The sequence below is a fragment of the Dendrobates tinctorius genome, unplaced genomic scaffold, assembly GCF_039654945.1.
Source record: "Dendrobates tinctorius isolate UK_male_01 unplaced genomic scaffold, ASM3965494v1 ptg000009l, whole genome shotgun sequence".
Taxonomy (NCBI): domain Eukaryota; kingdom Metazoa; phylum Chordata; class Amphibia; order Anura; family Dendrobatidae; genus Dendrobates; species Dendrobates tinctorius.
In genome coordinates, this window is record NW_027361677.1 from 19,976,807 (window position 1) to 20,001,536 (window position 24,730).

Here is a 24,730-nt window from a genome sequence, read left to right on the forward strand (position 1 = left end):
TTCCTTATGTGTTGATATGTAAGAAAAAATGTGGAAGCGACAAATAAAAAACAATCTTGGATAAAACGAGACACAAAAATTGATGTCTCAGCATTATAACTAGAAAATAAAGGATTGTATGCTGCTGTGAAATATATGCGGAATTAAAAGTAAAATCACAAAATCTAATTTTTGTCTTACCAGATGGTGAGTGAAGGGGAGCGGAGACGAAACTTCACTTTACCAGTCATTGCAACTTTAGTTATTGATAGGCAGTAATAGACATGGTGTTTGGGCCATGAAACAGTCTCCCTAACACCCCAGGAAAATTACGGACCACCGCGCTTCTGAGGTTATAGATTGAATGGATTTTTGCCTGCCAATTTTGAGACTCAGTTGGTCAATGAATATATTACAGAATTGGTGAAGTGATAAAGGCCACTTTTGGTCAGCTCTTAAGGTGGCCATACTACTTAGATAGCTGTTGGCTGAACAGGTACTCTTCTTTTCCCATAGTAGATTGGGAATATGCCACAACTTGACATGTACCTTGTGAACAGAAGGATCAGGTATGCAAATTTAACCCTCCTTTATCCTGACATCTGCCATTGAGACCCTCCCATAGAAATCGGTCAATCTTATGAAATATGCATATTTGTCGAAAGTTGGTCTCATATGTATAGCCACCTTTAAGAACTTGAGGATTATACCAGAAATACATTTATACACAGAACACCAACCAGTTAAGACTTGTCCAATCTTATGTGATCAACCAGTTACGGTAGATCTAATTTTTCAAATCTGATGTTAATCTGGGATCCTCTTTCTAACTTTTGCCTATTTATCTCCGCAGGTACCAAAGTTAATGAACTATGAGCTGGTATGATCTGGAGCATCTCAATGTGATCCACTCTCTTGTAATTTCTTTTTTATAGTTCCAGATTTATTTATGTAACAATGCTACTCACTTGGGAGCGATATGAGGTATCACAGGAACTATTTCTATTTAAAAGTCCTGCTGGTTCATTTCAGTCCCCAGAAGCCACATCACCGGAAAACTCAAATACAGCCCTTGTCCGGCACAAAGTGAAACATAAACAAAAAAAAAAGTCCTTACAATAGTACAGGTTCGCCCACTTGAGTTATAGTCCAGCTTATGGTCCTTTAGCAAATGCACACAATTCTGGAGGTCTGCACACCTCCAGACACAGACATGTGTGAGACAAACAGGTCTCATTTTACAATGTAAACCACACCAAGGGGTGGGAGATATGGTGAGCAGCTGTCCCGCCCAACTCTTCAGCTTCTCACATTAAAATCCAGCCCTGTCATGGCTGATTAAGCCCTCGTAGTGCTATGTTTGCTAGAGCATTACGCCAGGTTTTATATCACAGAGGACATCTACCTCTTTGATTCATATCTCCCATTCACTATGTGTCCGGTAGCCACCTTACAGCCTATAAATATAGGGCCATCATATTCCACAGCACTTTACAGACCCAATCCTAACTGTCCCTATCAAGTCTCACAGTCTAAATTTCCTATCAGTAGGCCTTAGAGTTTGGGAGAAAACTGCAGAACTCGGTGGAGAACATACAAACACCTTGCAGATGTTGGTCCTTGGTGGGATTTGAACCCATAACCCTAGTGTTGCAAGGCTACAGTGCTAACCATGTAGACTATTTGCTACTTACCATAACACCAGAATCTTACAAATATAGAATATTTCTCAAAACTGCAGTATTTCGGAAAATTGCAGAACTATAATCACTGCTAAATATCTTTCTTCGATGTGTCCTAACTTGATTCAAGTGGATAACTGTAATGTCACAGCAAGGGTTAACACTCTCTGTGGCCATTTCACAATTCACTCTTCCTTTCATTATGAATATATTTACTCTGTGGTTGACTAATCAACAAGTGAAGAAGTGGCAGGTACCGTCTACAATGGACACACCTTGCAATGATTCCTTATGGCAATCGGGAGCATAATAAATCAGCAGCGAAAAAAGAACAAGACATTTGGGTGAATACAAACAACACCAAAGACTTCCTTCTTCAGGATCTAATAGAGGATTACAAAGTTCTAAAATCGGGTCTACGAAGGACTGACAAAGTGAGTATTGTCTTAACGTTCACCTATCATTTTATTTAGAAATTTTACATTGCAATATACTGTACGTACAGTACATTGTAGAGAATGAGGGTTTAATAAAATGTGTCTGCGGTTTCCAAAGCTCGGGTGTAATAGAGATAGCCCAAAGTGCACAATTCTGATTTTAATAAATCCAACTGGGATTTTGTAGATATGTTGGTTGACATCTATCTTCGAATTTACCAAACACACGGAGAAGTAAAACACTGTGAGACATTTCTGGGAGAAGTCGTACCGTATCTCCTATAAGTACCAAAGGGTTGGTCATCGACAATCAACATGTCTAATCCTTTTTTTTTCCAACATTGGATATCCGGCTAAGGTTAGGGTGTCCCGATACTTAGCAGATGGTCAGTTGGTCCCATTGTGGGCTGGGACTACTTCTGTGTGTATGGAAGCCTTCAGTATGTTAGGTTAGTGGCATAAACCACTTAAAGTTATAAACACTTTTACAAAAATGTGCACATGTCAATGCCAAAAAGACCTTTAGTCTTCTTGCCAATAAGGAATAATGTAGTTTGTCAGACAACCATAAATGGGTAGGAAAATTTTGGGAAAAAGTGGTTAAAATTGGGTCTCATGTTAAAGGTCCCCTACTACAGTAGAACGTTAGAGATGGCCACAGACGGAAGATGTTTGTTGGCCAGTCTGCCAATACTCTAATCGATGGCTCACCCTTGACATTATGTTGTTAAGAGATCATAAGAAAAAATTAGTTGAATTTGACATCTCATACAGTGATGCTATATTACTAGGATATTCCATCACTTCATGATCTCTAGGGGTCTGACCTCTAAAATCCTTAATGACTCCATTCTTTGCAGTGACGGATCACACTTCTCTATCCAATGTCTGATAGATGAGTTTGAGTTTGCTGAATGCCAAGAGTATGTTACCTGCCTGACTGCCTTGTGCCCGCTCTACAGTTTGGTGGGTGAGGGATAATACTATGGGTTTGTTATCAGTGGTCGGCATTGGGCCCTTAGTTACAGTAAAAGGAAGTCTTAATACTTCAGCACAAAACATTGTGGACAGTTGTAGCTTGCAACTTTGTGGGAACTGTTTGGGTTAGGCCTTTTCTGTTCCCCGAGTTGATGTCCAGTACACAAGGTTCATACAGACATGGTTGGGGGAGTTTGGTGGAAGAACATGACCAGCCGCACAAAGCCCCATCCAACACTTTTGCCATGAACTAGAAAGGGGATTACGTGGCCAACCTCTCCCCAACATTGGGGGGGTCTGACCTCACAAATGGATGAATTAGCAAAAATTCTCACAAACACCTCCAAGTTCTTGTAGCGATCCTTCTCAGAAGACCAGAAGCTGTGATTGCTGCAGAGGGGGCCGACTCCATATTAATCTCTGTGAATGTAAGATGAGAGGCCAGAAAAGCACCTGGAGGTGTAATGTGGGGGCGCTCCAATACTTTACTCCATATCGTCTGTTGGTACATTTCTTGCTCTCTATTAATGATAGCAATGTGCTTCTGATGACACCATTCCAAAATCTATCTGTGGTCTGACTTTTCTGATTTTCTAAAGTCTCTACATAATGGTTCCAAACTGATTGGTATATCTTCTCCAAGGAAAAGAAGATGATAAACTATGATAACCTTGAGCTTGAGATCTAAAGTCAGGAAGATCATTGTTGGGTCATCCAGTTCTTATCTATTATGGCATAGTGCTTATCTTTATGTTTAGATATATATGCACCCTTGTACTTAAATAGTTTAATTACCCCCAATAAACGGGATGAGATTTAGAGGAAAAAGTCTGCGTTCATGCTGTGACCCTAATTGATGGCTTCAAAGAACCAATAAGGTTTAAAGTTTAACACTTTCATTACAGGAAACTTATCACTGTTAATCTTTTTTTTTTCTGTGAATTGCAATGATATTGTCAGAAAAAGTAGTTTGGATGTAATTGCCCCATCCTTTTATTATCCTCATAGATAAGCTGCTGCCAGATGGAGCTTACAGATGAGGACTGAGGAGTTTGGGAGCAACTTTCTCCCGTATTCTCATGCAGAATACATGTATGATCAGCTAAGCTGATCATAAGTGGGAGTCAGAAAATAGATCTGTCAACTAAATGAGCGTTTGCTCAGAAGCTGGTATAATCGGAGGTACCCTAAGACCACTTTATAGAGTACTTGCCATTTCTCCCAGAACATCCGAGAAGCGCCCATAAAAAGCCCCGGCATCCAGATACTTTCTCCGTGAACTAAATGGCCGAGCACCTGCATGCAGCCGTACATCACCAAGCACAATACAGAGCGTCGGATAGAGTGGTGTAAAGCTGCCACCCCTGGACTCTGCAGCAAACGTGTTCTGTGCAGTGACGGATCACGCTTCGCTCTCTGGTGCCTAATGGACGAATCTGGGTTTGGTGAATGTCAGGAGAACGTTACCCCCTGACTGCATTGTGCCTGCTGTACAGTTTGGGGGAGGATAACGTTATGGACTTGTTATCAGAGGTCGGCCTCTGCTCCTTAATTCTAGTGAAGGGAAATCTTAATACTTAAGGACAAGACATTGTAGACAATTGTAGCTTCCAGCTTCGTGGGAACAGTTTTGAGGAAGGCCCCTTTGTGTTCCCCATGACTGTGCCCGATACACATGGTCCATACAGTTATAGTTGGGGAAGAACATGACCACAGACGTCAGAACCCAGACCTCAGCCCCATCCAACACCTAGAGCGGAGGAGATTGTGAGTCCGAACTCTTCAAAACATCAGGGTCCGATCTCACAAATGTTCTTCTGCATGAAAGGGAAAACAAATCCCACAGACACAACCCAATTCTGCCACCAGTGGATCTTCCTCCAGAACTCATTCCTCTTGAGTATATGATTACATGTGATGATGAACAAAGGCCGCGCTGGCTCTTATCCAATCATTGTCTCAGTTACTTATTAATTTCCTCGCGTATAGGACGTATAAAAGACATCGCTTACATCGTCTTCTAATAATTTACCAGGTATATGGGCCAACTAAAGACACTAGATAAGATCCCGGGTCATCGACTCCAACACTGAGGATCCTTACCCAAAGAAATCACCTGGAAAAATACTATGGGCACCAAATACACAATGTCGCTTTTTTGGTTATTTACTCTTCTTGTCTATGGGGTCAACTCCAACAGGGATGAAGCCTTGAGGATAATGGAGAAGACTCCCGTCATTGATGGGTAAGTGTTGCCCAAGGTTATAGGTAGACCTGATGTAGCAGTGTTATTTCTATCCATAGCCTTGTTGCACTATTAATTGCTGAATGAGTTAACTGTGAGATCCCGTCAGTAAGCCCGCTCTGAAGGTCTTACGGGACAGTTTTGAGATATTTTGTATGTCTTTTTCTGAGCTCTCCTTAGCTGATTTATGAGCATGTAGAGCTGTAAGAGCAAAATTTCTGATGAAACTCAATTGCAAAAATGATTTTTAGCCCCCAAACATATGAATTTGTGCAATGAAAAAAATCCTCAAAGGTGGAAAATCCCTTTAATGATCAAAAGGAACCCCTCCTGTTAAAGAGGATCTCCACCTTGGAAAATCCTGACACGTTAGGGTATTTTGAGAATAAACTGATAATAAATTGTCTCCGTGTCAAGACCCCCGCCGATCACTGTGAGGAAACCCAATAGTAGGAGTTATATTTCCCAGCAGCACCACCCACAGGAAAAATAAAGCATTTCATTGTGCTCATCTTAATCAGTGGACTGTCTGTCCAGAGAAAGAGACACTTTTGAAGCACTCTGGTCAAAAAATGGGCATCCTGAACAGGTGACCCCTATATTAAAGGGGTTCTCCACTAAAATACTGCACTTTACTAATGGTCCCATGGTGATTCTCACCTATCATATTCCCACTGTTCCTCTGCACCGCTGGCTGTGTCCTTCTCTGTTCTATTTGCTTCCTCTTGCTGCGGTGGATCCCGTATGACCACTGCAGCCAATAAGTGGCCATTGATTGGCTGCAGCCTTGAGCTGGGAAACTGTGTCCTATAGCTGACATGGGATGTTACCGCTGCAGTCAATGACTGCTTACTAGCAGGAAGCAAAGAGAATGGCAGGGAAAACGTCCAGCGGTGTCCAGGAACAACGTGGCCATTGTAGGTCAGTATATGTTATTTTTTTCTTTTTTCGACCATCATCAGCCCATTAACCCCTTTGTCTGAATTCCCTGATGGAAATGGCTTTCATAAATCGGACCACTCATTTACGTAATAATAAATCCCCTGTCTTCTCTCCATAGGCACAATGATCTGCCCTGGCAGCTACTGATTGCATACAATAACCAGCTGAGTAAGGTGAACCTTAGTACGCTGAGTACTACTCACACCAACATTCCTAAACTACGAGAGGGAAAAGTTGGGGGACAGGTGAGTGCGCAGAGACCCAACTATATATGGGAAATTATCACTAAAAAAAAAAATTGTATTATTTTGGTAATTAATATGTAAGGCTGGTTTCACACTTGCGTTTTTTTGCGCTGTATTTTAGCACTAAAAAACGCATGCGCTTTTTCCCCCCTATATTTTGCATGGGATGCGCTTATGTGCGCATACACATGCGTTTGTATGCGTTTTTACGCACATGCGTTTTTTGTGGTGTGCGCTCAGGCACACAAAATGCATCCTGTTGCATTTTTTGGGCGTCCGACTTGCCTCAAAAAAACGCATGCGTGCGCAATGCGTTTTTTTTACAGCAAGACACCCATTATAAGTCTATGGGTGCGCATATGTGAGCATTAGCATGCTTATGTATGCGTTTTTTTGCACATGCGTTTTTTTGTTGACCATTGGTTAGACAATGGAAATTAGGGGTTTGGGTTAGAGTTAGGGTTAGTTAAGGGGGTTTAGGGATAGGGTTTGGGTTAGGGTTAGTATGGTTTGGTTAAGGGTTAGGGTTTAGGGTTAGTTAGGGTTTAGGGTTAGGGTTTGGGTTAGTAGGGTTTGGTTAAGGGTTAGGGTATGGTTTGGTTAAGGGTTAGGGTTAGTAAAGTCATGGTTAGGGTTAGTAAAGTCATGGTTTGGGTTAGTGTGAGGGGCCAACTAATGTTGGAAAAAAACGCAAACGCGGTAAAAACGCATAAAAACGCTGCGTTTTTTTCATGCATGCTCATAAAAATGCTTGAAAAAAACGCAGCGTTTGTATGCGTTTTTTCCATGCGTTTTTTTGCGGGAAAAACGCGCTGCAAAACAAAGCAAGTGTGAAAGTAGCCTAACCTAAAACTTTTCCAAACTTGTGGCAACAGCTTATTAAGTAACCAAATCCTTCATTTCTTTGCCAACTTCCAGCCTAGACTGACGCAATACAACCAAATCTGCTTATTCACTAGTACAAAGGGAACGATTTATTATTCTGAGCCCATATTATCTTCGACATAAAATTTACGTAAAAATTTACGTAAATTTTTTGCACAATTGGTTGCAAATTTTCACATCTAGTTTTAGGCCTATGAATTTACTATTTGTGCCTTATTCAAAAGGGTGCTTGGCTTGTATTATGGCAAAAACTCTTTAAAAAAAAATCCATCGTGACATCTCATATTTCTTGGCAGAGAGTAGTCTGTTTTCAACCATTGCAAACAAGTACTCGCAAGTTTATTCTGCGTATATGTGGATCTTAAAGGAGTTTTAACATGCTGATAAAAGAAGCCAGAAATCCACTCCCTGCACCAGCGCTGCCACTTCACAAGTGGGCGAAAGTGGTAACGTCATCAACACCAGACACCTGCCTGCTGCGGCCAGTGATTGACTGCAGGGTCAGGAAACTGGTGGTTGGTCGAGATGTCATGGTGGAAATCTTGGGAGCGGATTAATGGGGTGGGTATGGCTCCTTTACTTTTTTTTTTATCTGGATGGTTTCCAGAAGTTTTTTTCTTTTTTTAAAATATAAAACTTTGCATTAAAAAAGTTTTAGAAGAAGTTAAAGATGCTATAAGTAAAGGAAACCTAGATTAGTAATCCTCGCCTACGGGCAGTGGCTACACATCATTTTTATTATTCTTTTATCATGTAAATTTGCTTTCTTATATTTTCATCCGGTACTTTATTTGTACGTAGTTCTGGGCCGCCTACGTTCCCTGTGATACTCAAGGCAAAGATGCTGTTAGAAGGACCTTGGAGCAGATAGATGTCATCCATCGGATGTGCCAAAAGTATCCCGATGACTTCCTGTGCGTAACCACTGCCGGAGGTGAGGACTGATGGGTGGTGGATTAGGAGGGATGCCGCAAGGGTAGAAGTAAAGTCAAGGAGCTTGGATATGTTTTCTAGTACAGAAAGGCCCAGGAATATGTTACAGTGGGGAAAAAAAGTATTTAGTCAGTCAGCAATAGTGCAAGTTCCACCACTTAAAAGGATGAGAGGCATCTGTAATTTACATCATAGGTAGACCTCAACTATGGGAGACAAACTGAGAAAAAAAAATCCAGAAAATCACATTGTCTGTTTTTTTTTTCATTTTATTTGCATATTATGGTGGAAAATAAGTATTTGGTCAGAAACAAAATTTCATCTCAATACTTTGTGATATATCCTTTGTTGGCAATGACAGAGGTCAAACGTTTTCTGTAAGTCTTCACAAGGTTGCCACACACTGTTGTTGGTATGTTGGCCCATTCCTCCATGCAGATCTCCTCTAGAGCAGTGATGTTTTTGGCTTTTCGCTTGGCAACACGGACTTTCAACTCCCTCCAAAGGTTTTCTATAGGGTTGAGATCTGGAGACTGGCTAGGCCACTCCAGGACCTTGAAATGCTTCTTACAAAGCCACTCCTTCGTTGCCCTGGCGGTGTGCTTTGGATCATTGTCATGTTGAAAGAGCCAGCCACGTTTCATCTTCAATGCCCTTGCTGATGGAAGGTTTGCACTCAAAATCTCACGATACATGGCCCCATTCATTCTTTCATGTACCCGGATCAGTCGTCCTGGCCCCTTTGCAGAGAAACAGCCCCAAAGCATGATGTTTCCACCACCATGCTTTACAGTAGGTATGGTGTTTGATGGATGCATCTCAGTATTCTTTTTCCTCCAAACACGACAAGTTGTGTTTCTACCAAACAGTTCCAGTTTGGTTTCATCAGACCATAGGACATTCTCCCAAAACTCCTCTGGATCATCCAAATGCTCTCTAGCAAACTTCAGACGGGCCCGGACATGTACAGGCTTAAGCAGTGGGACACGTCTGGCACTGCAGGATCTGAGTCCATGGTGGCGTAGTGTGTTACTTATGGTAGGCCTTGTTACATTGGTACCAGCTCTCTGCAGTTCATTCACTAGGTCCCCCCGCGTGGTTCTGGGATTTTTGCTCACCGTTCTTGTGATCATTCTGACCCCACGGGGTGGGATTTTGCGTGGAGCACCAGATCGAGGGAGATTATCAGTGGTCTTGTATGTCTTCCATTTTCTAATTATTGCTCCCACAGTTGATTTCTTCACTCCAAGCTGGTTGACTATTGCAGATTCAGTCTTCCCAGCCTGGTGCAGGGCTACAATTTTGTTTCTGGTGTCCTTTGACAGCTCTTTGGTCTTCACCATAGTGGAGTTTGGAGTCAGACTGTTTGAGGGTGTGCACAGGTGTCTTTTTATACTGATAACAAGTTTAAACAGGTGCCATTACTACAGGTAATGAGTGGAGGAAAGAGGAGACTCTTAAAGAAGAAGTTACAGGTCTGTGAGAGCCAGAAATCTTGATTGCTTGTTTCTGACCAAATACTTATTTTCCACCATAATATGCAAATAAAATGAAAAAAAAACAGACAATGTGATTTTCTGGATTTTTTTTTCTCAGTTTGTCTCCCATAGTTGAGGTCTACCTATGATGTAAATTACAGACGCCTCTCATCTTTTTAAGTGGTGGAACTTGCACTATTGCTGACTGACTAAATACTTTTTTCCCCACTGTATAAGATGATTCAGGACCAGGCCGATAATTGGCTGCAGCAGTCATAGAACATTGTTTGTTTTTTTTTATCACCGGGGAACATAGTTGTTGAATTCCTCATACAGGGATTGCTGAAGCTATCCGGACTAAGAAGGTGGCCAGTCTGATTGGCGTGGAGGGTGGACACTCCATCGACAGCAGCTTGGCAGTACTGCGGACCTTTTACCACCTCGGGGTGCGATATATGACCTTGTCTCACAGCTGTAACGCCCCATGGTAAGATCCGTCACCACAGTTGGAATGATAGGATTATGCTTTTATTTGCTTTGACTGCCAACAAGGGGGCATCAGATAAGTTTCTCCATGACGCTGGCGCCAAAATCATCATTTTGTACTAGTGGTGATGGGATTATACCTCTCACGTAGCAAATCCTATGTGGGGATCAGAGGCAACGGCAAAGCTGCAAGGGGTACAAATGTCAGAGATCTGCCAAAGGCTCTGGTAGTCAACGACCCAAAGGGAATCAATAGCAATGGCACCAGTTAGTGAGCATAAAAGGGGTTGTGCCACAAAGTGTATTTTAATTAATAGATCTTGGAATAATAATTATTTCCACAATTGGATGTGTTAAGAAAAAATGTTCCTGTGCTGAGATAATCTTATAAATGTTCCCCTGCTGTGTACTGTGTAATAGCTGTGTCTGCAGGAACATGGTCGGATATACCATATATCCTGGGCAGGGGAGGACACAAAAGAGAATATACAGACATTAAAGCAGAGGGATCACAGCTGATTCTTTTTCTCAGGTAAAACATTTCCTTGCCTGTTTTTAAGCAATGTTTTGCATCAAAGAAAGAAATAATCAGCTGTGATCCCTCTGCTGTAATGTCTGTATACTCTTTTGCTCCCCCCCCTTCCCAGGAGCTGTGGTGTGATCAGACCATGTTCCTGCAGACACAGCCATTACACAGTACACAGCAGGGGAACATTTATAAGATTATCTCAGCACAGGAACATTTTTTTTTTAAACACATCCAATTGTGGAAGTTATTACTATTCCAAGATCTATTGATTAAAACATTTATTAAAATTAACTTTGTGCTTGGGAAAAAACCCTTTAAGTCCAAATAACTTAAAGCTCTTGGACGCTGTTCATGGAATCGCGGGTATTAAATATGCTTTAATATAGATTATACCTCTTGGTTTCTTAACAGGGTGGATAACTGGCTAGTGGATACAAATAAAGATCCAGCTAAAAGCAACGGCTTGTCTGAATTTGGAAAGGTGAGTACGTAAATGAGCTCTCCGCCAGCAGGAAGGAAACTATCTCTCTAGTGCCACCGATAGTCAGCTATGAGTAGTCACCCATCCAGAAGAGGTAAAAATATTGGGGTGCTGAGGAATATCAGTGATTGTAGGTTCTATTTGGTTCTATTACTTATGGGATTTTTCATAAATAATAAATGTTAATACTGCTGTGTAATTAATTACCCAAACTTGGGAAATTTTCAAGATCTGACCTTTCTTTATATACACAAGTTAAAAATTAATTTGATAGAATATACTGTAATCACCCCCCCCCCCCAACAATCCTCAGAAGTTGTCACTTATGCTTTGGATACTGATAACTTTTTTAATTTTGGCTATAAACTTTTATGGTTTGGATTTTGATAACTTTTAATTTCGGCAATAAACTTTTAAAGGCATAAAGACCTCCCTACCCTAGTAGGTTCAGATTGTCTGTGAAGTAGTTTAGTGGCGCTAACTCCCAACTGAGGTTATGGCTTCCATGACATCCTGGGAGTTGGAGTCTTTAAAACAACTGAAGAAAATCAGATTGGAGACCACAGCTATACAGCAATGGCCGGACCTGCCTTCACATCACTTTGACATTCCAACTTTCTCTGATCATCTAAACTTTGAGGGTATTTTCTCCAAGAAGTGATGACATAAAGTTTTCCAAGACACATCAAACACTTTTTTGCAGATTTTCTTTTTTTCTAACAGTGTAATTATGTTTTCTGGAACAAATAATATGTTTCATGCTCGGGTTAGAATACGTTACATTGACGCCCCCGACTTGCCACACTTCAGCCATATTTGCCCACCCTGAATTTTTTTGTTTTTCCATGACCTCACAGTCCCGACTGCTCAATTAAGTCAAGAACCACCCTGAAAAATCTGTAAATCATTAAATATTGGAGGGATATGAACTTTTCCAGGCAGTCGGATGACTTTTTAGGATGCCAGACAGGGACATTTACCTAATAAAATTACCCATTAGTCCAATACATAGTGATAATGATAAGATCAATATTGTATAAAGTCATCTACTGATATTTGGACGGATCCTGACTTTGGATGCTGCCATATTTGGTCCACAGCTGATGGCTTTGTATCTGTTGCAGAACTACAACTCTCATGATCCAATGTTCCCCATCAGCTGTAAGGACAATTTCTAGCTTTATATCTATAGGTTGGAGACCTTAAAGGGTTATTACCAAAATATGTAATTTGCCTCCATCTTTTGGGATTACGCAGCAGTCGGCATAGATTATGAATGAATGGAGTGGAGGTCGAGCACCATTCAAGATGGTCCTCGAAGTCCCTGCAACCATTTCACATCTGGACTTACTATCTTCATACAGAAAGTCATCTTGGAGATGAATCGCCTTGGAATGATGGTGGATTTAGCTCATGTTTCGGAAAAGACGATGAGAGACGCCCTACAAGTCTCTGTGGCCCCCGTCATATTCAGTCACTCATCTGCCTTCCATCTATGCAATCATGCCAGGAACGTGAAAGATGACGTGCTCACAATTGTGGTGAGAAAATCAGAAAGTCTTGTAGGACTAGAATAAGACTGAAGGTGAAAATCCACGCCCAGGCTCTCCCCTTTCTAAAGTCTTCCCTTCACTGTGTGACCATTGCTTATCTTGGCTCAGGCAGTACATAGACTTGTTCACCTTCATCCACTAGAATATTTCAGCACAGATGCAGGTCTCTCTGCTTCTGCCTCCTCCTCCATAGACTTCAATGGATAGCTGTAATCTGATCCCTCAGTAAACTGGCAGTCTGTCTTTTTTTTTATCAATTTGGATTTTGCATGGCATGATACATGACAGGGCTTCCAGCAGTCATTGGAGCAGGCTTTGATTATTGCTATTTAAATCACTTAAATGCCGCTATCAGTCTTTTACAGCTTAATTTAACTACAGTATTTTTTATTTTTTTTGTTGCATTTTCTTTATTTTTGGATGGGGGAAAGGGTAACACCATGGCACCCCGGGTTAGTACAGGTGGCCGGATGGGCTCCTAAAACTATATTTCTGGTTCTTGAATAAAGGGGAGGAAAAAGCGAATGCGGAAAATTGCAAAATTGGCCGTAGCGGGAAGGGGTTAAATTGATCAATGGCTACTGAAAAGTTGCCATGATATAAGAGAAACTCCACAAAACCTCCTGACATCCTCTGTTTCTCAATACAGAAAGAAAAGAAGGGTCTGGTGATGGTGAACTTCTATAATGACTATGTCACATGCAAAACAGCTGCCAATCTGTCTGATGTGGCCGGTAAGTAGTGATCTGATAGTATGGAGTCCATGTTCTGTCTCCTATAGGACCATCAGCCTAGTAATGGGTGCGATATTAAAGTGTTAATTCTGAATCCATTGCCTCTGACCTGTCATGGAGTCCTTAGATGCAGTTTTGCCTTTTTTTTTTTTTTTGCATCATTTACATTTATGTTTATCTTTCCATAGATCATTTTGATCACATTAAAAAAATTGCTGGATATGAATGTGTTGGATTTGGAGGTGATTATGATGGAGTCCCCAGGTAAGCTGGATAAAAACTACTCCTTTAGAAATAATACAATTCTAGCTTCTTGCAGCCACCACTAGAGGGAGCACACTGCATACACTCTAAAAAAAAAAAAATAATAATAATTATGCTCCCCCTGGTGGCTGTAGACGGAATTGAATCAGGAAATTTTACATTTTTTCCATTAGATTTGGACAGAGCGTGGGACATAGCAGGTCATTTTATACTTGGGCAAAAAAAAGGCCCTCTGATCAGTATGCAAAACAATCAATTAAAATAGCACATTAGGTCACTTAAATGCATATAATTAAAGCTAAAAATTAATTTTTTTTTTTGCAGTTGGATTTCATTAAATATGTCGCACCATTTGCTTCTATTTCCTGTGTTGTGCTGACTATTGCTGTCTGCCGAATGAGTTAACTTAGAATCGGTCAGCGAGCTCGTTCTGACGTCTGATAGGAGAGCAACGTAACTCTTTTATCCCGCTTTTTTCCGAGCTCCTCTCATCTAATTTATGGCCACAGACTACATCAAAGTTCAAAGCAGATTAACCCCTTCACTTCTCGGACGAGTCTTCGCCTTTTGTTTTTTTATCTACTTCTTCCCAGAGCCATAACTTTTTTTTTTTTAATTTTTACAGCCATATGAGGGCGTTTTTTTTTTTTTTTTTGGGGCGAGTTGTATGTTTGAATGACACTGTTCATTCTGCCACGTAGTGTACCGGAAAATGGGACAAAAAAAATCTAAGCATGGTGAAATTCCAAACAAAAAAAAGGTGCAATTCCACAATGATTTTTGTTTCTTTTTTATTTACCATGTTCAATATATGATAAAACTGACCTGGCATTATGATTCCCCAGGTCCGTACGAGTACACAGATGCCAAACCTGTATATGTTTGGTTTTTTTTTAAATTTAAGTGGTGAAAAAAAATTCCAAAATTTGTCCAAAAATTTTTTAGCTTTTGTTGCCATTTTTTGTGACCCGTAACATGTTCATTTTTCAGGATTTGGGGCTGGGTGAGGGCTTATTTTTATGCTCTGAGCTGGTGTTTTTACTGATACATTTTTGGGGTAGATAAAATGTTTTGATGGTCTTTTATTGCAATGTTGTGACAACCAAAAAAATGTAATTCTCGTGTTTATATTTTTTTTCTCGTTATGCTGTTTACCAGTCGGATTAATAATTTATTTTATATTTTGATCGATTGGACATTTCGGAACCAAATGTGTATTTTTTTTTTTTAATGGGGATGATTTTTGTTTTTTACTGTATTTAGTAGTCCACTTAGGAGAGTTGAAGCTGCCATAGTTCGATCGCTTGTGATATGCACAGTAGCATATATAGAAAAATCACTATCTCCTATGAGGATCGTAATGACAGGTACAAGGGTCTTCAGCAGACCCCCCAGCTGTCAGGACAACACATCGGCGATCACATGACTGCATGCCAGGGTGACAACCCATAAAGTCTCTGTTACAAAACATATCACCCAACTTTCCTAAAGATCTGAAAAATACATCTGCCATGGTCTGGGGGCTTTTCTTCCTGTTCAGGACTCTAGTAAAGCCACATGACTATGCTGTCCCATAACATAGCATACATATCACCCAGCGTCCCATAATCAGAATATAATGCATGCATGGGGCACGTGTTCATTATCTTATTATCTTAGGGTACCGGATGGTCTGAAAGATGTATCCAAGTACCCGGACCTTGTGGCGGAGCTGCTACGGAGAGGATGGACGCAGACAGAGCTTGAGGCAGCCCTGACTCATAACCTCCTTCGTGTCTTGAGCGAGGTGGAGCAGGTGAGCTCCTGCGCGGATTTAATGGCGGCCATTGGGCCGAAGCTTGCCCTGAATATAACGTCTTCTCTTTCTTCCTAGACAAGTATCAACATGAATTCTGAACAGCCCCTGGATGAACCCATAGATTACAAGGAGATTAAGGATGACTGTCGCACCAGCTATGGCTACGATATATCCACCGGTACCGCCATCCTTCCACATGTTGGCAAAGGGCTTCTTCTTCTCATGTGTCTTTTTTACCCTTTGTCCCTTTAAACCCTACAACTTCCCTCAAAATCCCATTATATTTAGTGTGGCACGTGTATCACTATGCAAATAGTGGCTGAAGAATGGGCACATTACATTTATGGGTGCCATACTGAAAAAAAAAATACATTAGCCTTTTATAAGGTATTCAATATGCAATGCGAGCGCCACACCGTGTTATACTCCCTGGTATAAAAGTCCTTACTCCTTACAGTCTGCACCCGTGACCGTGCACTTTACTACTGTACATGTGGGACTAATGACAATTATGGAGTCACATCAGGCCCCCCATTATATAAAATAGATATTTTTTTGTATAAAGCGTCTTTGTCTGCAATTTCTCCTACATAAAGATAGAACACCAGTGGGAATATGTATCATTGAGAAAAATAAGTGGCTCCTAGAAGGTTTTGAAGTGCGGACCTCCTATTTGGCACAATTCTCTTTCTCTCCTGTTGCTGAATTGAATCTATATATCTGTGGTCCAATTAAAGGCCCCGTATCCATTGGAGGAAAGGAGGTCAAAGCCGCTGACTACAACAGGACCGGTCAACCAAGGATCAGGCAGGTGGAATTTTAGAGCCCGATGCTTTTATTTTCAGACAGCAGCTTCCTCCTTTCTCCCCATCGAAAATGCATATGGGGGAGTCAGGAGGGAGAGCGGTCTGCTGGACGGACATATATCCCTTCCACCTAGTCGTTCATCCCTTCACTTTTTCAATCCAAGAGTATGCAATATGTATACCAGGACTCCACTCGCCAAACAGATGCCAAAAGATTGCCGTTTTGCCCTCGGTCAGAATGGCTTGTTCTGCCATAACTCCACCCCCCCCCCAACTAAAAGTTCCCAATAAATAAAAACGAGCAGATATTTCGAAGATTGCAAAGAACTGATATAAGTTTTCCAGAATACTTTCTATAATATAAGACTGAGCTCTAACATTGGATGCTGATAGAAAAAAAAGGACACTTTGTAGCATGACCCGCGGCAGAAAATAGACAAATATAAAATAGTAACGAGCTTTATTAATTTATATTAGTATGAATTCAGAAATAGGAGTCACACATGGGAACAGCGGCATCTTCATAACATACCCATAGGTAACGGGGCCATCTCAGTAGTGCTAATATCTTGTCCATCCCTTTATATGTCTAGAGAGATCGGTGCAGACGTGCACTTTATTATATATTAGTAATCTATATATATTGTATTTGGCATTATTTTTTTATAACCTCTCTGTTCCTCACCCTTAAGATTCCTCCCTTCAATGTGTGTCTTTTTTTTATGATTTTTTTATATTATGAATTAATAAAGATTATTACTATTTGATATTATTTGTGACAATGCCGGTCGTTCCATAATAAATATGTTCAGGGTCCCATAGCCATGTCAGTGAGGTCTACAGGGGTATTCAATGCAAGGGAAGCTGGATTTGTGGATTATTCAGGATATGTAAATATTAAGAGTGTTTCTAAGCAAAAAAAAATTACCATATATGTATACTTTATGTAATACATTTATGTATAATATACACACACGTGTATGTAATATATATTATATAGATATATATATACACACACACACACACACGTGTATACACTCATACATACCGTATATACACAGGTGTGTGAAATTGTTTGCCCCTTTCTGTTTTCCTATTCTTTTGCATTTTTTTGCTTCACTTAAATGTTTCAGATCAACGAACAAATGTAAATATTATACAAAGATAACACAGGTAATCACAAAATGCAGTTTTTAAATGAAGGTCTTTATTATTAAGGGAAAAAAGAAATCCAAACCTACTGGGCCCTGTGTGAAAAGTGATTGTGGTTTATCACGTTTGAGAAGCAGAGTAAAAATTCCCTAGCCACACCCATTCCTGATTACTGCCACATCTGTTTTCAATCAATAAATCACTTAAACAGGACCTGCCTGACAAAATGAAGAATAATCAAACGTTACTCAAAAGCTAGACAACATGCTACGATCTGAAGAAATTCTGGAACAAATGAAAAACAAAGTAATTGAGATCTATCAGTCTGGAAAAGGTTATAAAGCCATTTCTCATATTTTGGGACTCCAGCAAACAACAGTGAGAGACAATCATCTACCAATGGCCGCACTTGCCTCAGTTAAGGTCAGTGTTCATGACTTTACCATAATAAAGAGTGTGGGCAAAAATGGCCAGCATGGTAGAGTTCCAAAATGAAGACCACTGCTGAGCAATAAGAACATCAAGGATTGTCTCAGTTTTGCCAGAAAACATCTTGATGAGCCCCAAGACTTTGGGGAAAATACTCTATGGACTGATAAGACAAAAGTTCAACTTTTTGGAAGGTGTACGTTCCATTACATCTGGCATAGAAGAAACACAGCATTTCAGAAAAGGAACATCATACCAACAGTAAAATATGGTGGTGGTAATGTGATGCTCTGGGCTGTTTTGCTGCTTCATGACCTGGATGGCTTGTTGTGGTAAATGGAACCATGAATTCTGCTGTTTACCAAAAAATCCTGAAGGACAATGTCCAGTCATCTGTTCGTGACCTCAAGCTGAAGCACACTTGGGTTATGCAGCAGGATAATGATCCAAAACACACCAGCAAGTCCACCTCTGAATGGCTTAAGGAAAACAAAATTAAGACTTTGGAGTGGCCTAGTCAAAGTCCTGACCTTAATCCTTTTGAGATCCTGCGGAATGACCTTAAAAAGGCGGTTCATGCTCAGAAACCCTCCAATGTGGCTGAATTACAACAATTCTGCAAAGATTAGATAGCCAAAACACCTCCAGAGCGTTGTAAAAGACTCATTGCCAGCAATCACAAGTGCTTGATTGCAGTTGTTGCTGCTAAGGGTGGCCCAACCAGTTATTAGGTTTAGGGGTAATGACTTTTTCACGCAGAGCCCTGTAGGCTTGGATTTCTTTCCCTCAATAATAAAGGGAAAAAAAAACTGCATTTTGTGTTTACTTGTGTTACTTGTCTAATATTTACATTTGTTTGGTGTATGAAACATTTGTGTGACAAACATGCAAAAGAATAGGAAATCAGGAAGGGGCAAACACTTTTCCACACACCTGCATGTTATATCTAATTCGCTGGCAAAGTGCTGGAGAGGAGATATGTTTCACAGAGGCTATTTGCTTCAGTGATGTGAACCCAGAAGTTTCCTCCAGCACATTAAAATTTTTTAAATGTGTATATTTAAAAATATATTTAAGTGTGTGTATATGAAATCATACACACGTATGTAAATGTTTAGGCACCCATGGTCAAAATTACTGTTATTGTGAACAGTTAAGCAAGTTGAAGATAAAATGATCTCTAAAAGGCCTAAAGTTACAGATGACACATTTACTTTGTATTTTAGGAAAGAAAAATATTTATCTTTTACATTTTAAAAATTCCAAAAAGGAAAATAGGCCAATGCAAAAGTCTGGGCACCCTGCATGGTTAACACCTAGTAGCACCCAGTTTTGTAAGTATCACAACTTGTAAACTCTTTTGTAGCCAGACAAGAGTCTTCTAGTTCTTGTTTGAGGGATTTTCATCCATTCTTCCTTTGGAAACTTCTTCCAGTTCTGAGAGATTCCTGGGTCTTCTTGCATCCTCTGCTATTTTAGCAGATTTTCAATGATGTTTAGATAAGGGGACTCTGAGGGCTATTATACAAACTTCAGCTTGCGCTTTTTGAGGTCGTCTAGTGTGGATTTTGATGTGTTTAGGATCATTATCCATAACCCTAACAGGCTAATTAAGGTCTGAAGCCTTGGTCAAGGTTATCTGGACACACAAATCTCCAAGGTTACCCAAAAGTTTGCATTTGAGCATTTTCATTTTAGTAATTTTTAAAATGTAAAAAAAGTATATTTTTTTGCCTAAATAACAGTAATTTTGAATATACACATACACGGCCAATTTTACAAGTTTTCCCACCATGCAAGATCTCACCTCATGGGGTAAGAATGATTCTGAGAATGGTCAGGAATCAGCCCAGAACTACACGGGAGGACCTGGTCAATGACCTGAACAGAGCTGGCACCACAGTCTCAAACATTACCATTAGTAACACACCACACCGGCGTGGATTAAAATCCTGCAGGGTGACCAAGCTTTTACCCTTCGCCACGACAGCACCCACTTGGAGAGAGGGATCCGCCCATAGGAACAGGAAACCTACAGAGATAAAAGAGGGCGGTCCACCTCTCCCCCTCAGTTGGTTTCCTGTTCCGATGGGGAACCGCAGGATACGCTACAGCTTACCTGGGCCAAGGAACCGCCTGTGCAGTGTCTGCGAGAACGGCAGGGGTTCTGGTCCAGAGGCAGCGACGGGGGAGTGCTGGAATCCGGCTCCCTCCTCGGCTGGTATGGAGTGCAGAGACACCGGTACCGGGTGGCGCCGACCGGGGTCTGTCTGGGGTAACATGACACCGGGCAGGAGGATCCATTCCGGTCCATGTGGGGGCGCAGGAACCGGAGGAAACGGCAACCTCCGGCGTTCCTAGAAGGCTTCAGCGTCCAGGAGGACGCACATGCAGAGCGGCAGGATGTGGTAAGGAGGAACTTCCGGGTTACCGGAGGTTCCTCGACTCACAGCGCACGCGCGGATGGGCGGCACCGCAGGCATAGAGGCGCTCCCCGCCCCCTCCAGCAGAAAAAAAAAAAAAAAAAAAGAGAGAGCGATTCAATCTGCGCAAGCGGCTAGTGTCAGCGCTGATGCGCGTACTAATGAGCCGCAAATAGGCGCACCTGGAGGGGGAGGTACCAGGTATGAAGGGGCTTACAAAAGGCCTGGGGCACAGAGATATGGCGTGCAATCATGTCTTCACCGAGACAGGACACGCATCCCCAGGCAGGCGACGCAGTAGCAACCAAGGACCATACAAGACGAGGGTCCTCGGATCGTAGCCACAGAAGCCACGCCAACAAGCCTCCTTCGCAGCCTGAGCCGGTACCTACAGCTTCCCTGGGTGAGTGGACGTCGCTCTGCCTATCAAGCTGATAAAATGTCTCTCTCTCTCTCTCTACTCTCTCCCCTGCCGTCATCATATCTCAGGCAAAAAGGAAGGAAAAATCAAAAAATAAAGAGTGCGCCCTGTGTGCACGTCCGTTACCGGAATCTTACACAAAAAGGCTATGCAAAAAATGCATTAATGAGACGGCAAAACAGGCATCAGCCGTAGACATAAGGGCCATAATTAGGGAAGAGCTACAGGCCCTAAACCAGAGCAGGCCTTCTAATATCGAAACTACCAAACCAGCGGTTGTAGACACCGATGAAGGCGAAGTAGTCTCAGATAGTTCCAACGCATCCACATCAGCATCCTCCTCAGAGATGGAGGGCCGCTGCTGTTTTCCTTTAGATCACATGGATAATCTAGTCAAATCCGTGAGGAATACAATGGGATGCACGGACACAAAGGAGCCGCAGACGACTCAAGAAATCATGTTTGCAGGTCTGACGGACAAAAAGAGGAGAGTTTTTCCAGTTATTCCAGCAATAAAAGCGCTGGTTAAGAAAGAATGGGAGAGACAGGACCAGAGAGGGTATCTTCCCTCAACCTCAAAAAGAAGGTACCCCTTCGACGACGAAGAGTTGTCGACATGGGGTAAGGTCCCAAAGGTAGATGCGGCAGTGGCCTCCGCCTCAAAGCAAACGGTCTTACCAGTGGAGGACACGGGCATTTTAAAAGACCCGCTTGACCGCAAAGCTGACGCCTCTTTGAAGAGGGCATGGGAAGCAGCTACCGGCACATCTAAACTGGCAATAGCTAGTACCTGCACAGCTCGTTCTATGCTGGTCTGGATCGATCAACTGGACCAGCAAATAGACCAGAAGATCCCTAGAGACAAACTACGAGCCACCATACCACTAATCCGCGGTGCAGCAGCATATATAGCGGATGCTTCGGCTGATTCCTTACGTATGGCAGCCAGAACAGCGGGGTTGGCTAATAACGCCAGGCGTAGCCTGTGGCTTAAAAGCTGGAGAGGTGACACTCAGTCCAAAGCAAAACTGTGTACCATTCCTTGCGAGGGTGAGTTCTTATTTGGAAGAGCCTTAGATGAAATCCTTACGAAGGCAAAAGAAAGGAAAAAAGGATTCCCTAACCCTCCTCTCCCATTTTATAGGAGGGCGTTTAGGAGAAGACCCTTCGGCCGGGGAAGATCAGCGGAGAATCAAAACCGCTGGGCCACAAAGGAAGGAAAAGGCAAAGGTGCCATCTTTAGGGGATCCTCCTTCCGCAGGGACAGGAACTGAGGAGCCGGTCCCTCCAGTAGGAGGGAGACTAAAAAAATTTTTCCGAGAATGGGAGAAAATTACAGCTAGCCCTTGGGTCCTAGGCATTATCAAGGACGGGTTAAAAATAAGATTCCATCATGTACACCGTAATTCTTTGATCATAACATCCTTCAGCTCACCAATCCAACAGCAGGCCCTGGAAGCTGAGATTCGGAATTTACTGGACAAAAAAGTTTTGGTCCATGTGCCTAAGGGGCAAGAAGGGAGAGGATTTTACTCCCCTCTCTTTCTGATATCTAAACCAGACGGATCGTTCCGGACAATAATCAACCTGAAAAAATTAAATTCATTCATAATAAATCATAAATTTAAGATGGAATCCATAAGATCCACGATTAAGCTCCTCTTCCCCAATTGTATGATGGCAGGCTTGGATCTGAAGGATGCTTATTATCATATTCCCATCCATTCCAGATATCAGAAATACCTCAGAGTGGCGGTCCTTCTCGATGGCAAGATACAGCATCTCCAGTTCACAGCCATGCCATTCGGCATTTCCATCGCACCACGAGTATTTACAAAGGTGATGCTGGAAGTGATGGCTTTTTTACGCCAGAAGGACACACTAATAGTACCCTATCTGGATGATTTTCTGATAGTGGGAAATTCATCTCGACAATGTAGTGATCGAGTTGCTGATACAATCTTGTCCTTACAGGCCCTAGGGTGGATAATAAACTTCAAAAAGTCCAGAATCGAGCCGCAGTCTGTTCAGTCTTTCCTGGGTCTCGAGCTAGATTCCTTAAGCCAAAGGTGTCTGCTGTCGCAGGTAAAAATCTCAGCAATTAAAAAGGTTAAGATGGCGATACGTCGGCCACACATGTCTTTAAGGGAAGCAATGTCCCTTCTGGGATCCCTTACTGCCTGCATCCCGGCAGTTCAGTGGGCCCAGTTCCACACGAGGACGCTACAATACCAAATTCTTTTAGAGGAGTCCCGTGACCGAGGGAATCTGACAAAGAAAATCACGCTGTCCCAGGAGGTCCTAACCTCCCTTGCGTGGTGGCTAAAGGACGATAACCTAACGGCGGGAGTACCTTGGGTTATAACACCCTCCCGTATAATTATCACGGACGCTAGCCCCACAGGATGGGGAGCCTATATGGGGAATAACTTTGCCCAAGGCCTATGGGATATAGGTGAAGATAAGGATTCGTCAAATTTAAAAGAGCTAAAGGCAGTTTATCATGCATTATTTCATTTTCTTCCACAGTTACAAGGGGAGGACATGAGAATCCTTTCGGACAACACCACCGTAGTCGCTTATCTGAACAGACAAGGCGGAACTCGATTGGTCACCTTAATGTCTTCCGCAAGAAGAATTTTATCCCTAGCAGAAGAACATTTGTTGTCTCTCTCAGCCCTCCACATAAGGGGAAGAGACAACGTGGAGGCAGATTTCCTAAGCCGCCATACACTGCGGCAAGGGGAGTGGTGTCTAAACCGGGGAATATTCACACACATCGTGTCGCTTTGGGGTCTTCCCCAAATAGACCTCTTCGCCACCAGAAAAAACAGGCAAGTGAAGAGGTTCGCCTCTTCAAATGTGTCAGACAGTCCGGAAATTCTGGATGCCCTCCAGGCCCCGTGGCAATTCAAACTGGCATATGCGTTCCCACCAATCATACTACTACCGCAGGTGATCAGGAAAATCAGAGCAGAGGAAGCACGAATAATCCTAATACCACCATTCTGGCCCAGGAGGCCGTGGTTTTCATACCTGCAAGCGATGTCAGTAACAGATCCGTGGGTGCTTCCCTCAACCCCCAGGCTCCTCTCACAGGGACCTTTTTTCCATCCTCAAGTGGGCAGTCTCCACTTGACTGCCTGGAACTTGAAAGGGAAATGTTGAGATCAAGAGGGTTCTCGGAGGGACTAGTCAATACACTCCTACAAAGTCGGAAAATAACAACGACGAGAATTTATACCAGAGTATGGAGAAAATTCCTAGAGTCCCACACAAGGCCTGAGTCTGGAGGAATCCTGATTACGGCGATCCTAGAGTTCCTACAGAAAGGAAAGGAATTAGGGCTAGCTGTCAACACACTAAAAGTTCAGGTGTCAGCTCTAGGGACCCTCTATAGCTATAATGTGGCAGGCAATAAATGGATAAGCAGATTCATCGCGGTATGTGAGCGGAGCGAGCCAGTACACATACCTAGAGTCCCTCCTTGGGATCTGAACCTGGTTCTGTAGGCCTTAACACGTCCGCCTTTTGAATCCTTAGATTCAATTTCCCTTAAACACCTATCCTTCAAAACAGCACTGCTAGTTGCACTAACCTCAGCCAGAAGAGTTAGTGACATACAGGCACTTTCAATAGATCCCCCTTTTTTAGTGACGTTACAGGATCAGCTAATATTAAAACCAGATCCCTCATACTTACCAAAAGTAGCAGGGAGGTTTCATAGGTCACAAGAAATCCATCTCCCTTCATTTTTTAGTAACCCTTCTACTCCAGAGGAAGAAAGATTCCATACACTAGACGTTAGAAGAGCAGTATTACAATACATTGAAAGGTCTAGCAGCTGGAG

At 42.1% G+C, this 24,730-nt stretch overlaps 1 protein-coding gene across 1 annotated transcript; it reads left to right on the top strand.

Annotated features, from left to right (window-relative positions):
• The first annotated feature begins 1,901 nt into the window (after positions 1-1,901).
• Positions 1,902-17,222, top strand: DPEP1 (dipeptidase 1). Its single transcript, XM_073583722.1, has 11 exons — positions 1,902-2,095; positions 5,112-5,321; positions 6,382-6,508; positions 8,195-8,327; positions 10,141-10,291; positions 11,231-11,300; positions 12,665-12,841; positions 13,503-13,587; positions 13,776-13,851; positions 15,511-15,646; positions 15,725-17,222. Exons 2-11 carry the CDS (start codon positions 5,206-5,208, stop codon positions 15,899-15,901), a joined length of 1,248 nt encoding a protein of 415 aa, XP_073439823.1. The 5' UTR covers positions 1,902-2,095; positions 5,112-5,205; the 3' UTR covers positions 15,902-17,222.
• The last annotated feature ends 7,508 nt before the right edge of the window (positions 17,223-24,730 follow it).

Coding starts and splice junctions, on each gene's coding strand:
- DPEP1 (XM_073583722.1), top strand. CDS start 5,206: ATGGGCACCAAATACACAATGTCGCTTTTTTGGTTATTTACTCTTCTT. Junction 5,322..6,381: donor AAGACTCCCGTCATTGATGG/GTAAGTGTTGCC, acceptor TTCTCTCCATAG/GCACAATGATCTGCCCTGGC. Junction 15,647..15,724: donor TCTTGAGCGAGGTGGAGCAG/GTGAGCTCCTGC, acceptor CTTTCTTCCTAG/ACAAGTATCAACATGAATTC.